At 36.2% G+C, this 15,470-nt stretch overlaps 2 protein-coding genes across 3 annotated transcripts in view; both read right to left on the bottom strand.

Moving 5' to 3' along the window:
- Nucleotides 1-114: 114 nt before the first annotated feature.
- On the bottom strand, nt 115-4,940 carry cn (Kynurenine 3-monooxygenase cn). The gene is made up of 15 exons (XM_089865105.1): nt 4,649-4,940; nt 3,210-3,293; nt 3,074-3,143; nt 2,820-3,010; nt 2,470-2,518; nt 2,328-2,415; nt 2,103-2,271; nt 1,842-2,035; nt 1,716-1,773; nt 1,563-1,652; nt 1,431-1,488; nt 1,169-1,251; nt 994-1,095; nt 656-715; nt 115-591 (listed from the first exon to the last, which is right to left on the bottom strand). The coding sequence occupies exons 2-15, from the start codon at nt 3,255-3,257 to the stop codon at nt 466-468; spliced, it is 1,386 nt and encodes a 461-aa protein (XP_089721231.1). The 5' UTR covers nt 3,258-3,293; nt 4,649-4,940; the 3' UTR covers nt 115-465.
- A 4,274-nt stretch (nt 4,941-9,214) lies between these two features.
- LOC149704965 (uncharacterized) overlaps nt 9,215-15,470 on the bottom strand; it is a 58,895-nt gene continuing 52,639 nt past the window's right edge. The window contains exons 2-8 of one of the 2 annotated variants that reach the window (XM_089865101.1): nt 14,530-14,750; nt 14,305-14,443; nt 14,093-14,242; nt 13,869-14,015; nt 13,414-13,707; nt 12,808-13,029; nt 9,215-12,678 (exon numbers count right to left, since the gene is read on the bottom strand). In XM_089865101.1, coding sequence (XP_089721227.1) covers nt 12,296-12,678; nt 12,808-13,029; nt 13,414-13,707; nt 13,869-14,015; nt 14,093-14,242; nt 14,305-14,443; nt 14,530-14,750 — 1,556 coding nt within the window. In that variant the 3' untranslated portion in view covers nt 9,215-12,295. The remainder of the gene's footprint in view (nt 12,679-12,807; nt 13,030-13,413; nt 13,708-13,868; nt 14,016-14,092; nt 14,243-14,304; nt 14,444-14,529; nt 14,751-15,470) is intronic. The other variant, XM_089865102.1, reaches the window with a different exon arrangement.

Raw genomic sequence — 15,470 nt, 5'->3', positions numbered from 1 at the left:
ATAGCCAATGACCTTTAAATAACATACCACGAAGGTAAACAATTTGTTTACTCCAATAAACACAAACAAAATGCACGCAAATTATATACTAAACTATTATTTAAACCTTGGGGATTTGATTTTATTTTGTTTCCTATAAAACTGTACTTTATTTCGTAATATTTTAACAACTTTACAAGAATGAAGAACTTTAAAAAAAAATAATATATGAAAACGTGCCGGACCGTAAATTTTCAAGAAACGCCCATACAATACGACTTAATTTATTTATCAAAAGCGTAACCTAACGTTATTTTAAGTTACCGACCCTCATTTTCGCATAACTTCAATTTATCACACCTCATTAGTGTCGCGCCACACTAACCCGAAACTAATTACTATATACATAAAAAATTATGTATTAGAAAGTTTTTATTGTGACTGGGCCATTTAGCGAAAAAGCTATCACAAGACAGGATTTTTAACTTAAAAAATATTCATCAGCTTTTGTATTACACCGTGACCTTTTGACCTTATGAAGTAACCCAGCATAATTGCGCTGGATGTAATTATGACGGATGAAAATCCCAGTTTTTGTAAACGAATTACAACCTGTTTTTACCATTAGATTGATTAAATTTTAACTTTTTACTTAAATATATTAGCTAAATCTTACCTCGTCTTGAAATTCTTTGTTCCTTATGCATAAATGATATCGCGTTCTACTGAACGTAACCTGAAACGTTAGATTTCCCATTAATTATATAAGTCTAGACTAGATATATACATATACAGGGTGTTTCTGATAAGTCTGGCATAAATTAAAGGAGATGTTTTTTGGGTGAAACTGAGTGACAAACGTGTTTATTCCTTGATTTAGGGGTCAATCAATGTTTGGGATCCTATGTTCAGGTGATACTGTCCACTCAGTTTGACCCCAATTAAGAACACACTCTTCAATTTATGTGGCAAACTTATCAGTAACTACCCTGTATAATCTAAGCCTTATCTTACCATACTATATAAAGGGACCCATCTATCGCCTAGCAATAAATTAAGCAAATTGTCGAATTTTTTGCGTATCAAAAATGTAGGTGAATTCACCAAATCCCTCATCTGAAATACGTTATAATTTAAATTAGTATCTGGGGGACCATTTTTTAATCCTAGAAAATAATAGAATCTTTACCTCTATGTAATTATACATTGCCAAATCGCAAATTGCTTCCGCATCAGGGTTTCTATATTCGCTGTACATTTTAAGAGCCGTTTCTGAATAATTTAAGCTTAACTCAGGTCAGTTTGTAATTAATTTTACTATTTTTCTTTCGAATTTAGTTTTAAGTCGAAAATTTTGAAGGCAGTTTAGTATAGTTAGCGCTACAAGGATTATGATACCTACAGTCCATATTCAAAAGCTTAAAATTGGTTGCTAGACTACCTTTACTTACCAAGGTTTAAAGTTGGAGTTTCCAGAAATTGGTTCAAAATTAAACAATCTTCTAAACCCTGGGGCGAATTAGTTCATTAAGTGCTTCATAGGAAAATTTTAATTGCTTTTGTAATTAATTTTATATATGTACCGCGTTGAGTCCTTGTCCGTAAAATGGCACCATGGCATGAGCAGCATCTCCTAGAATTACTACTTTGTCTCTGACGTGATAAGGCGAGCACTAACGAGTATAATTAGGCCTAATTAATATTATATTAATATTTAATAATTAAGTTTAATTTACTTTAACGGAAACTAAAGGCGAGGCTTTAACTCTGAAAAAATCTTCAACCAGTTTTTCCCTGCGAACGTTTTTAAAGGTTTTAATTAGAAATTGGTCAAAAAATTTAATTAGTTTCGAGTTAATTACCTTCCAATTAAACCAATAGCGTCTGGAAAGTACTTGTGAAAAAATTCTAAGAGTCTTTCTTGGTCAATTAACGAATCAAACACTTCGAGTGGTGCGAAAAGAGTAACGGTGTACGTTTTGTTTTGATTTGGTAAAGCAATCATCATAAACTTTCCTCTCGGCCAAATATGCAAATAGTTGACCTCCATCGCAAACTAATTACGCACGATAGATTAAGCCTGAAAACTAGCCCTTTTAGGCTAATTATGGTTTGATTTTCACCTGTCCATCTTCGGTAGGTGGTATACACAACTCTAGGTAACCGTGTGGGATATAAGTTTGACTGTAATTGAATAGCGGTTGTTTTAACATCTGTCTTCGTACTGCAGAATAAGCCCCGTCGCATCCAATAATCAGATCTGATGTTTTTTTGACCTCTTGTCCGTTAGGTCTAAATTAACACGGATATAGTTAGACTCAGACGTAAGGTCTGTTAAATGGGTATACTTTTTAAAAATGAGATTCCCATTGTCCATATCTAAATTTGTTAACTTGTGTGAGAAATGTATGGTTACATTAGGGTGTTTTTCCGCGGCTGAAATGGTTCAATTTTAGTTAAAATAATTAATGGTCGGGTGATATAACTTACTAGTTAGTAAAATTTCGTTTAGAAATCTCCTACTAACGGAATAAATACACTATATGAAATAAATGGTTAGTTTTAGAAATATTTCGATTGGTTAAACCGTAAGTTCATAAGATATGTTCCATAAGTTTGACACTGGTTTCAAACTGGAGCTTGTCATGAAGTGACCGCTGGTCAGAGATTCAGGGTAAAGCGACGCCTGATGAGGCACTGTCAAACTGACTAAGTTCACACTAAATATTAAGATGGACTGCAAAACCGAGTGTAGTCAGTTCTCGCTAGTCGGTCTCGAACAAGCTCGAGCTGTAAGTCTCTAGTGTCATAATTATGGAACATATCTTATTCAAACTGACTTGGTCTTTTCTGCCGTAAGGTATGGCACGTCTTCTACCCCCAACTTCATGAATTAATCTAGCCCTCATTGGTATGCCATGATTGGCAATGACCTTATCTTCCAGACCAATGGCCGACAAGGCTGACCGTCCTCGTACGGACAAAGCCAAGTTAATACTTCGTCCTTGGACGTGTTCCAATTTTCGCATATCTGAAAAGTTGCCTTTATATAAATATTTACTTTTAAACAAAATTACGATTATTGTAAACATACCCTCTCGACTTTCGTAAACGTCCACTCGAAGCCCATGATTTCCTAGTAAACAAGCTTCCAGTGTACCAACCTGCGAATTATTATTATTTTTTTAAATACGTCGCGTATATTTGGGTGTATTTGAATACAAACTAACCGGACCACCACCAATAATGGTAACTTTTAAATTACGATGGTTTTCCATAACGACAGTCCGGACGTTTCGTGATCTTCGCGTAGACTGAAATGAAATGTTTATCCTTGGAGGTTCTTTTTCATATCTGTGACTTTTTAATCTCTAGAATTAGGGACCAAGCATAAATCTTTATTTCCCCTATAGTCTTGATCAGAAGTTCATTCAATGAAGTAACTCTTGCAAATTTTTTTGTTTTACTATCTTATATTTATCTTAACTTAATCTGTATACTAGTAGTTTTGCAGTATTGACACAGGTCAGGTCAGGAAGTTTAAAAATGGGGCCAGGAAAAAGACTGCAAAATTTGGTAGTTAGGGAATACTTGGTAAAGTCAGGGAAGTAAACTAAAAAATTGTTAAGTAGGCAACCGTGTTTTGGGTAATCACGTTTTACGGTGTTATATAATTATTTTGCGTAAATGTTAATTTATGAAAGGCCCCCCCTTTTAAGCTTACGTAAGACTTAAGAAGATTGAAATTCAGAGTGATGATCCGCGAATAGCCTAAGGGGCATTTCTAAGGCTTCGACGATATATCCAAGGCTATATTCCGACTCCCCATATGAACGACCGAAGTTATAACGTTGAGGTATAGTTTACATAACATGGAGGATTCACACTAGAAGCCCAGGCTACCTGGAGGTCAAAAACTCGTCTCCTTCCGTATATTTAATATTTAGTTAACTCAATATTATCACAAAAAATGTATTAAAATATTTTTTATTTCGTAACTTTTATCATCTTACGGATATTTCATCATTTAGTCTTTTTGGAATTTAATCATATTTCACAATGAGAATTCCTTAAAGGCTCTTAAGAGTTTAGCTTTTTTATTATTGAAAGTTCAAGTTGAAATGAACTCTAACTCAAACGAGGTGTCGTGAAAATAATGAGGCCGCAAAGCTAACTTTCAAGGGTGGAAAAAGTTTTTTCTTTTTTCTTTGAAACCTTTCCGGGGAAATTCTTCGAGGCGTGAATTAAAGTTAAAGTTCGATCTTTTCGTTTCTTGCAATAAAGACCACGAAAAAACTTTCTTCCCTCCACCAATCTAAATCACGTGACATTAAACACCAAGCGCGTGAAATTTCAAAACCAAGGCTTAAAGAAAATTAATGTATTCACAAACCACGTGACGTAACGCGCGTGAAATTTATGAATGAAAATAGAGCCTTAAATCGAGTGCGAAAAGGAAAATAAAGTAATTTTTAATCGATTCTTCTACTTCCAATCTGCGTATAAAATTCAAATTAGTTTGAGATTTCGTAGATATTTTGAAATTTGCACCTCCGACCAATCGCGTAACGCCCTGCCTCCTTGTTAACAAAATTTACATGGCACGCTCTGTATCTTGGTTTTGAAAAGCAATATGATTGGTCCTTTAACCAAAGGAAAGTACAACTACCTATGACCTTTACTCGGTCCTTACAACCTTTTCGATGTTACATATCAATAGTGGATCCAAAATTTTGGTTTTGGGAGCGAACCAAAATGGACCCTCTATAGGATCCGCTCATTACAACGGCCGTTTCGTGTCAGGAACTCAGAATCCAAAAAAGGGCCAGCGGCGATTCGAGGATTTCCAGCTGGCGCGCTAACGGGTTCTCTTAGGGTTAGGATACTTCTGGGAGAGAAGGGACATAGTAGTACCATACGTGCAAAGCTGACTGCTTTTACCTCCCAGCATCCCGCGCTGGAAGACGTCCGCCATATATATATTAAGATATTTTCAACAAGATACGCTAGCCAAGACATTCATTTGCCCTTTGAAAAATATTTCAATTTAGGGACGTTTTCAAAATTGTGAATGGCCGAAAATCATGGTATAGACTAGGAAGGTCAGGGAATTTCTGGGGTTGCAAGTTGCAACGCTACAGGTAATTCTGAAATCAAATGAAATCATTCAGTGGAAATGAAAATTTCGTTTGCTATAAACCAACTAAATTTAATATATTTTAAATTTAAAAAAAAAACTCAGCATGACTCAAAACTTTAAATAAACATGTTTAGCTACGACCACCCCTTTTAAATTCAGCTTCAAAATGACCGATCGAAACGCAATAGAGAGCTTTCAGATGGGATAGTAGTACGTCACACCCTCCCATGTCTTACCGCTGTTTTGGTAGCCATATTGGGTGGTCTCAGCTTCATTCCTGCTTTAAACCCACCAATATGGCGGCGTAAATTATGTCACGAGACTCAGCTCCTCCTCCAACTGAAAGCTCTCTATTGAAATATTTTGTAAAGACAGTCACTTAGTAGCACCTAAATAAACCGTGAAATACTAAGACTTGTTGGGGGATACAAAATGTTCTGGCGCGAAAGAAAAACGAAACTCAGCGCAGCGGCTAGCTAGCGCTAACGTAACATTAAGCCTTGATAAAGCAGAAAACTTTGGGTCAACCCTGAAACTCTCCTGACTCGCTATCTTCGGTGGCCCTTTTTCCACCCACTAGTTTGGTGACAGCTGCCCATTGCTCGTATTACAGAAGCCACTATACGTCAAGACATATATGCATAAAGAGAAGGATACGCTGCAGTCTTGACTTGCATTTTTCCGGATGGAGGGCATCGTATTCTTCCCTTGCCAATGCGACTAAAAGATCCATTTATTCAGAAAAATGTCCCACAGGGTTTTCGTCATCAAATAAACGAGTAGTTATTAGAAAAGGACCCCTCTTATCAATAGTAAATAGGGTTAATAGAAAGTGAGGAACTATGCTTTAGCTTCTTATTTGGTTCAGCAATGAACGCTCTACGTTAAATTTTTATTATATTTTGTCTTTAATTTCTCTCTGATAAAGAGCTCATCTCTTGAAGCATTTTTTTATGGTTTTTGGTGGTTAGGGACCGTTCATAAACTACGTCACCTGGTGGTGATAAATGTAACATTTTCGGATGACTTAATTGTTTTTGTTAGCGAGTTTTAGCCTAGTATAAGGGTTATCTTTTTATTTTTGGCTCAGCCCTCATGCAGAATCACAACCAATCTCTCCTTACTTTCTTTGTATTTTTTCTATTTGCTTTTGGTATTATATACGAAAAGTGCGGGGGGGGGAAAGGAGAGAAAAGAATGGGGGAAAATGCACGAGGGTAACCAAATATTATTAAGATCAATTAGGTTTTAATGTTGGTCGCTGTAAACTGGAGTCATATCTTACCTTCACTTATTTCCTTATTTGTTTGCATTATGGGTAATATTCTGAAGTTACTCTACGCCATCTTTTTCTCTCATATTTGTATTAGTACTAAGTTGTAAACCATATTACAAAAACAAAATTATTTTGGGTTTATTTATATTTCTTTATAGTTTACAATTTGTAATTAGATAAATATTTACGTAGGTTTTTTTATTAGATTAAATTTACTTACATTAATAATAATAAAACATATTTTGTCAAGGAGTTAATCTCGTTTAAATGTTAATGTTTAAACAGAAACTTAAGTTTAAAATAAGCACGCTTTGTAGATATCGCCGCAAATTCCCTTTTGAAGTTACTGTTTTAGCAATTTTCCAAGTTTCTCCTTAGCTTAATTTTGAAAGCTTTTCAGTTTATTAAGTTTACTCTTTGTATTAGCTCCGCTGCACGCTGCAAATTGTATGCACTTAACAAACTGTTCAATGTTTAACATTGTAATTTAGTTCCATTCATTTTTAATTTTTACTAAACATTTAAGTTAGGGTAAAGCGTGTGTAAATTGGGCTTGAAATTATCAAGTTGCGTTGAAAATTTTCCCTTTTAGTATCATAAGTTTATATGTTCCATAAGTTTGTAAATTCTGGTTACAAACTGGAGCTTTTCATGAAGCGAATGAGGTAGGTCATAGATTCGAGGTAAAGCGAGGGAGGCCTGGTGAGGCGATGTCAAAGGCTTAGTACAGAGTGACTAAATAGGTTTAGATGGACTGCAAAACCGAGTGTAGTAGATTATCGCTTGTCGTTCTCGAGCTGTAAGTCTATAGCATTACGAAATGTAGATAGTATCATACTTATGGAACATATCTTATGAACTTATGGTAGTTTGTACATACCTGATGCGCCAATCAAATATTTTCATCTTTAAAAATTTGTTTATAACACATGGTATAAAGGCACATCATTTTTCCCGCCTGAAACTGTCCCCCCCCCCCATATTTGCCTGCAATTAAGGCTTTAGATACTAATTCATTCGGAAATAAATTTTGGGGCGTTTTCATGATACGGGTTATTAGTATAGGTGACACTAATGAGCTCGCTTGTAGTTTGTCTCCTGTCTTTTGTACCACCGCTACCTATACCTGCCCTCCGATAAGCTGCTCGGAATTACAAAGAGCGCACTAGTGTAGGAATCGAGCTCGCTTTTGTATATTGAAGGCAGTGAGGGTGCATGCACAGGAGCTGCTCCTAACTGCACTAGAGTAACTTAAACGTATATATAAAAATGAGTTTTATAAATTATCACAAGAGTAAATAGTCGTTTATGAGGAATATTCTTACCCCTTATCTCTCTCAGCCTGTGAGAATTTCAACCAATAGGTAGGCTAAGAGGTTCGATTTAGCAGACGCCACTTTCAACCAATACGGTAGGCTAAGAGGTTCGATTTAGCAGACGCCACTTTCAACCAATACGGTAGGCTAAGAGGTTCGATTTAGCAGACGCCACTTTCAACCAATACGGTAGGCTAAGAGGTTCGATTTAGCAGACGCCACTAAAGCAATGGCGTATGGTGCAGTAGTCCTTGATTATTTTTGAGACTAATAAAATGTATTAATTATTTTGTAGTAAGAGATCATTTATTTTAATTTTAGTATTTAATTTCTTTTATATTTAGAAAAAGGCCCTTCTTTTAAAAGGTATAATGTTATGTTACCTGAACTTTTCCTATAACTCGAACCAGTTTCTTGTGTGAACATGGCTTAAGAGAGTGGATTTTATTCAGTGAATATTCTTAGGAGGAATACCTAAATTCATTTATGGAAGTTTCGTAACGGATCGATAAGGATTACACTCTTTTTGGAATATCATTTCTCGCCTGCCCAATTCACAAACCCCTCCCCCCTCTCTTGTTATACATAATTCAGGCATCAAAAACAAAAATTCATCTCTCTAATAGGGGAATGTGTGCTTTTTCTCACGGCGTCTTAAACTTTTTTCTTTCTTTTTTTCTTTTCCACCCTCACCTTTCAAATTTTTAAAAACTTAAGAAAAGATTAACTATAGGGGGTTCTACCAAGACATCAGGGAGGTAATCTCTACCATACCGCCCTACAAACGAGATACGGTTTACAGTTTTTGATAAAATTTGAATTTTTAGAAGCAATCAGGAGACTTTTTGGAAATCTCGCTTACATAAGCCTCCTACAAATTAGGTGGTCTATTTTCGCCGCTTTTAGTTTAGGCTTAAATTAATGATTGGTTTATTTTACTCCCATTTTCACCAAAGAACGATTAAGTTTAAGAATTGATTGTTCCCTTGGTAAATTTAAACTATGAAAATAACCAAAAATACCTACAGGGTATTAGAGATAAGGGCGAGGGATTACAGGTACCTGGCAATAAATTAAGGTTTAATATACGATGAAAATGTTAGAATTTCTAAGATAACAAAAGAGCCATTATAAATACATGGTGCTTCTGAATTTTAATTAGAACAATTGAAACTTGAGAACGGTGGACCTTAAGGCAAAAGGTCATAGAACATTTTCGACTCAAAATAGCCCCTTAATTTCTTCAGCAGCAACTACACCGTTCCCCTAGCAATTCTCCTTAAAAATAAACCCTATCTAAGCGTATGTACCCTCCTTACCTTTTGAATATTTATATTAAGCCTTGGCCATATTAAATCGATATAAGCATCGTAAAAGTTCTTTCAACTTCGGAATAATTTGCAACACAAAACGCAATTAAGAAATTCTTTGTTTTCAAAACCTTTTTTTCTTTTGCTTTTTTTATTCTTCTAAAAATTTCTTTCGAAAAATTTATCGGCTAGATCATTTATTAAATTCTTTATTTAAAATCCTCGCGCATCGTAATAAATATTACACAATCTGTTAACGAATTTCATCTTTTTTTTTTTTAATCATGAAAACTTTGTGTTAATTTGTAGCTTGTTTCTTTTCTTCACAATATTTTAATTTTGTATATTTTTATGTCTGTGATATTTGTTATTTTTGTTTATTTTTAAAACCTGAGCAAACGTGTTTTTTTTCTATAGACAATTGTTTTTCAGACATTTTTTTATTTACATTACTTTTAATCGAGTCATTTTTGTTATTTCTAACGTCTTTTGGGGGTTTAAGTTTAATTATCAGAAATTAATTAGTTGAAGTAAAATAATTCCAGGGCAGGTTTCGTAAGTTTTTATTTAAGATTGGAATAGATTTCATTTTTAATACTTAGGGCTATAATTTTTCTTAGTTAGTCGACATCACCCTTTCTCCCTCCTTAATTATAATTAGATTGAAACGCTTACTTTTAACTAATTAACTTCTGAGAAACTTAAAGCAGTGTGGGGAATCTTTACTCATTTGGCTGTACAATAATTATTAAATTAATTATTCATTGATTAATATTGCACACTTTTCGTTTTTTAATTTTTTATTTTTGAATTTTTCAATATAAATCTCCCTTTGAAGTGTATATATATATATTTTTATATGGGTCAAAGGTCACTGGGGTCGGGAAATAAGATATGTCGGATTACAGATATTTATGGGTTTCTTTCAAAAACTAGTTTAAATGTTATTTCGCTAATCAGGTTTTAATTTATTTTGGTAATATATTTAATTTATTTATTTATTTAATGTTTGATTTTTGGATATGTCAGGAATCTATACGCACATTGTGATTAGATATGTGTAGTTTTGGAGACTGTTAAATCATGCGCAGAAGGGAATTACTTGGGTGGAAGTTCGTGCCAGGTCCTGATGAAATAACCGAATAATTAATAATTTTAAATTAAAATAATAGGCTTAATTCCATTTTAATAGCGAATAAAATAAATATTTTCCACGCTTTTCGTCACATTTCATAATGAATGTATACGTTTGTACAATATTGAAGAAGATACTAATGATTAAGTTTATTTACTGAATTTAATCCTTTAGGCCTATTTTTGTAAAGAAAATGACGTTGGGGTGTTTAATTCTATTGGACGACTAGTTCCACGTGACCGTTTTCCCACCATTTTTAATTAACATATATCCCTAACTCGCTTAGTTCTTCTTTAATATAGACACGTTTAATTATTTTAAACCCAAAAATTGCATTAATTAAATTATTTTATTTCTTTAGTAGATTTCTTTAGATTTTTTTATACCTAATTTCAAATTAACCAAAAATCGAGCTTCTATTAATGGGATTGCCAATATACGATCCTAATTACCCAAAAAGGCTCTATAATTGGTAATGGCTTCAGGATATGGTAGTCGATTTCTGTTGTTTCCTCCCCCCCGTATTTCCTTCCCCCTATTCTCTTCCGTTCTGGGAAAGTTTTTGGGGAAATGGAGGCGAGGAACCAGAGGGTGCGCGCTTTTAATGACTCTATCATTTCTCCGTTAATAACAAAACCCCGTCTGATTATATTTGAGTTATTATTTAATCAAAATTGTTCTAACCGTTGATGACGTTCCAACTCGTGGGTGAAATTTCAGGACCGGAATTTGAAATTATTATTATTGTGAATATTGCGATGTTAAGTTTAGCATTTGACTAGATCGGTTGATTACTATAACGTTTTGCCGTATATTTTCTTTTATACCAATTTAATCGTGTTTTAGCAAAGGCATATAGAAACAACGGAAAGTGAGATAGACACTGGGGAGGTTAATGTAAGCCTTAAGTAGTAGGGTATTCCCAGTATGGTTTACGACGGCTCTTGATCTCTTTCTCTCTCTAATGGTCGACCAATCATCGCTCTAACGTTTATAATAATCGTGTTCTGCTGTTCATAACACTAACTTTGTCCTACGTGATCACGTGATTGTCGCCTACGCTCTTCCTTCACCCCCACTTTTTAGTTATTTCTATTTGCCATTGCATTCATTAATTAAACTTTGAAATAGGCACCCTTCAAAAATATTCAAAAAATTGTGTGTTAATTAAGATAAACACCAAAATTTCCTCATTGACATAAAAACTAATAAATTATATAAATTCTTTTTTTTTTTTGGACAAAATTACAACGTAAAAATAAACTGGGTTATGGCACGTTTTCTTCTTCCTTAACATTAATTACTCTATCTGTAACAATTGTTTTCTTTTTATTTAATTTTTTAATTTATCGAATCTATAATTAGATTTAGGGCGTGTTATTTTTTTTTCAAACCCCTATTTAATTTATTCAATTTCCAATCTCCACCCATACCATAATTAGTGATATTATTTTTATTCCGTAATTAGTACCCTATTTATATTTTTTCATTTTAAAATTAATTAAAAATGAAAAAAATTCGGAAATGTTGTAAAGTACCTTTATAAGTGTTTTGTATCTAAACATTTTTTTCTTGGAATTTCACCAAGTTTCTTCGACTCGGGAATTAACTGTCATCTAAAAAAACTAAATTCATAGATTAATTAGTAAGTGTTGTATAATTGCGCGTGACGTCATCAGCATAGTTTTAAATTATTTTAACATTTTATGACATAAATAAAATGTTCAGGAATTAAAAAATGTTTTTATCAACTTTGTACCGTACAAAGGGAATAATTTTCAAAACTGACTTTTTTTTGTATTTCTTGTTCTCTTTAAAAAATTCGATTTGAATTGATTCTGCATCACCTCTTCGCTTATTGAGCCGTCGCAGTCGCTACTTCGTGCGCGTGTATCATGTAACCTTCATCATCCCTTTCTCGGGTCGCTGCGCGTGCGCGGTTCGAACCGTATTTCCCGCGAATTACACCGATATGAACTATATAACCTACAGACTCGTACGACTTGACAACTTTAATTTCAATAGGTGCGCGTCACGGGATAACGGTTTTTGAACTTTATTTCGCGTCATCGGGGACCGTGCGTGTCCCGATGTCCCCTTGAAGGAGTAATATCTCGCTCCGGACTGCGCCGGTGCGCACTAACTGTAGTAATAATTGTTCATATTACGCGCGACGGGCGCTCTGGGATGGGTATCGCTGTCCTGGCGCCTCATGGTGTTCCGACTGTTCGTGTAACGGACAACTTCCGGTTCGTGAGTACACGCCACTGACGCGGATAAGGGGCTCGTTCCGGTTAAAGCCGTCGTGGTTAAACGTTCGGAGGCGTCGAAGGCCGCGTCCAGCTCGGCCATGTCGTCACCGCCGTACGGTGACGTCAATGGTTCCGAGATTCGCAGTTTTGTCGCGGGGCGGCGGTCGCGTCGCTTTTGTATGTAAAGACGCGCCGCTAGGACTATAAGAAACGCCACCAGACCGGCTGAGAGGCTAAGTGTCAGGTACAAAATGAATTTCTCCTTGTTTTCTATAAAACAAAAATTACAGCAACACATATATACAATTACACAAAACTGAAGCGCAATTAAAAACAATTCGAAAAATCTTAAGCTAAATCTCAGTAGAATTCGGGATTAAAACAAGATAATGTACTTACTTTTAACGTAATTGAAGGCCTTGACCCATTCGGTGATGAAACCAATGACCCTCTGCTCTTCGGTACAGTTGGAATCGGACAACTCTCCGTCTAGATTCTCATCGCTCTGCATATCTGTTTTGATAGTGGGCTTGAGTCTCGCTCTACCATCTACACTCACCATGTCCCCCGAGGAGGTGATGGCTGTTCCTCCCATTGACCCCGTTGCGTCTATTGACTCCCCTTCCATTCCGAATGCGACAATTAAGTGGGCGAGAGAAAAAAAGAACGATACTGGTTTCGATTAAGGAAAAAAACTACACCTTCCTCCTTCATTCAAGAAAAAGAAAAGACTTGAAATTGCCGACTTAACGATCGAGGAAGTTAAGCTTAGAAAATAATTAATTTTCTTCTTTTTTGTTTCTTGCTTAGTGGATAATACGTGTAACGTGTACCAAAACCCATTTATTGTCTCGCGAAAGATTGGTTTTACTTCGACAAACTGGTTAAGGTTCTTTAAATTGATTACTTAGTAATGTTTTATTCTTTTTAATTGACTGTTTATAAACGTGTAGTGCTGCTATCTTAAAAGTTTCGTTAGAAGTTCGTGTCACTGAAGTAAATTACCTGGAGCTTTAGTCGTTTGCGGGTAAGCGAAACCGATTTTCGAATGGACGGTACCCGTTTTGCCGTCTGCTACATTCCGTTCGAGTTCCGTTTCTTTTTTAATTGGTGGGGGTTGGGCACCTGCCGTACCATGGGTGGAATAAGTGGACGAAGGTACCACTATCGGTTGATTTTCATCGACTAACGCCGGGTAGTCGCCGTCTGATTCAATCTGTTCCTTGGTTTCGTCACTGAAATCGCTCGATTGAGACGTTCCTTTTCCCAAATCCAACTCTTTTAGAATATCCTTAGGAACTGTAAATACAAAATCAAATCTCTCAAGATGGTCTTAAAACCTCGCTTCCTCTTGGTCAGGACCATTTATTTCTTGGAGAAACTGTTCCTTTACCCAATGTTATTACACTTTCTACAAATACGCGAAGGTCACTTTAACGAAAAGAAAAAAGTATACTGACCACAAGTATAGACAACTTTGAGATGCAATCTAACTCCTTTCGGGCAACCGGGGCTTCCAAAGGTTCCCATATCGGCCCCAACGGAGCATTTCCGTTTCCCGTGGCAGCTGCTCATCACCGTTTCGGTGGCGTAACTGACCTGGCAATCTAGAGAAATCGAGAGAAGGGAAAAGAGAAAACAACATTTAGAATCAATTCCGATGCTCGATTCACTTTCCCTCTACCTTCTCCCTTGACGGCGTTAGGTTGAGGACAGTTGATGACGTCATAGCGCGTGCTACCGAATGACGCCGAATAAATTACGATTCTTTGAGCCTTGGAACACCGCAGGATTAGTCTTTCGCCCTCGCAGACGATTTTGTTGAAAAAGGAATCTACATAACGTGGATTCACGAATTAAAAATGTATCGGAGCTGTTAATTGGTGTAGGTCTTACTTGGTCTGCATTTGTACGCGACTTCGGCGTATTTCCGAATACCAGGACACGGATCACCACCGAAAGATTCCGGAGATGTTCTAACTTTGCACGTTCTTTGCTCTCGACAAGCCGCCTCCACCGTCTGCAAAATTGTATACTAAAACTTGTCATTAGTTGAGCCGTCCAAAATACCAGAGACTGGTATATTTCGTAGACCGTTTAAAATCAAGTACTTTTACTTACTCTCAGCGTCTCATTAGCGATGCAATTCGTCGTTTCATTCTCGGAAAAGTAATGGTCAACCATATTGGGGGTCAAAGGTGGACAGAGCTCGTACGTTGGTACTAGTCGACCGTACTGCGCCAGGTTGATATTGATGATAGTGTTCTGGTAGCACTCGATCACCAGGTCATCTCCGTCACAAGCGTGTACTTGAAACGTTCGCAGGATTCCTGATAACAGAGCTGCGAGGGTCAGCCAGACAACAAACAGAACGGACATTTGGTGACGTGGTTAAGCGCGTTAAGTTAGAGCGATAGAGAGGTTGTTAATTGAACCAGAGGAAGAGCCGGAAGGACACCCATAAAGAGAAAAAGAGAAAGAAGAAGGTGTTCGGTCAGAGAAATTAAAGAGATTATACCATCACCAAAGAACTGTTAATTAAAGGGACCCCAATGAAGGCAGTTTCTTTGAACCACGCCTCTACTCGGTCACGTGCCTCTGATGTATTTCAAATAATTTTTATCCACCCATCGTCGCTTCCTTCTTTAGAGCCCCTTTTGAAAGACTCGCCTCTAGTAACAATGTATCTAATTTAAATAATTCCCTAATGGCTAATACGGCCTACCAGACAAAACCCTGTGTACACACCTTAACCCAATTTTACCCCAGCCAATTTTAAGGGGCTTCTGGAATCTCCCGTTGTAATTCTTCATTCTTTCCCCCACGCTAAGCCTTTGATGATAATTTTACGATCACTTAAGCCGCACGCGCACACAAAGAAATTGGCCATCCTCTTCAAGGAATAGGCTACCCAGAAAGAAAGAACTAATTCCAAGGTTCTTTGAGGGGCCAATCAATGTTTGGGAGGCCATACTTCAGTAACTAAATGTTGTAGACCCAATGTTCCGGTGACATTTTCCACTCAATTTAACCCAAAAGAACACACTAGTATGGCAAACTTA

This window comes from Phalangium opilio, unplaced genomic scaffold, assembly GCF_054372755.1.
Source record: "Phalangium opilio isolate 3A_F unplaced genomic scaffold, DU_Popi_V2 ptg000014l_1, whole genome shotgun sequence".
NCBI lineage: Eukaryota > Metazoa > Arthropoda > Arachnida > Opiliones > Phalangiidae > Phalangium > Phalangium opilio.
The sequence above is the reverse complement of the archived record's forward strand: the minus strand, read 5'-3'. Positions and strand labels throughout refer to the sequence as shown.

Bases quoted from the DNA above. Each gene is read 5' to 3' on its own strand.
- cn (XM_089865105.1), bottom strand. From the start codon at position 3,257: ATGGAAAACCATCGTAATTTAAAAGTTACCATTATTGGTGGTGGTCCG. The intron at 1,774-1,841 runs GTAATTAACTCG...AAACGTTCGCAG, and splicing joins GCTATTGGTTTAATTGGAAG to GGAAAAACTGGTTGAAGATT. The intron at 716-993 runs GTAAGATAAGGC...CTAACGTTTCAG, and splicing joins GGGTCCCTTTATATAGTATG to GTTACGTTCAGTAGAACGCG.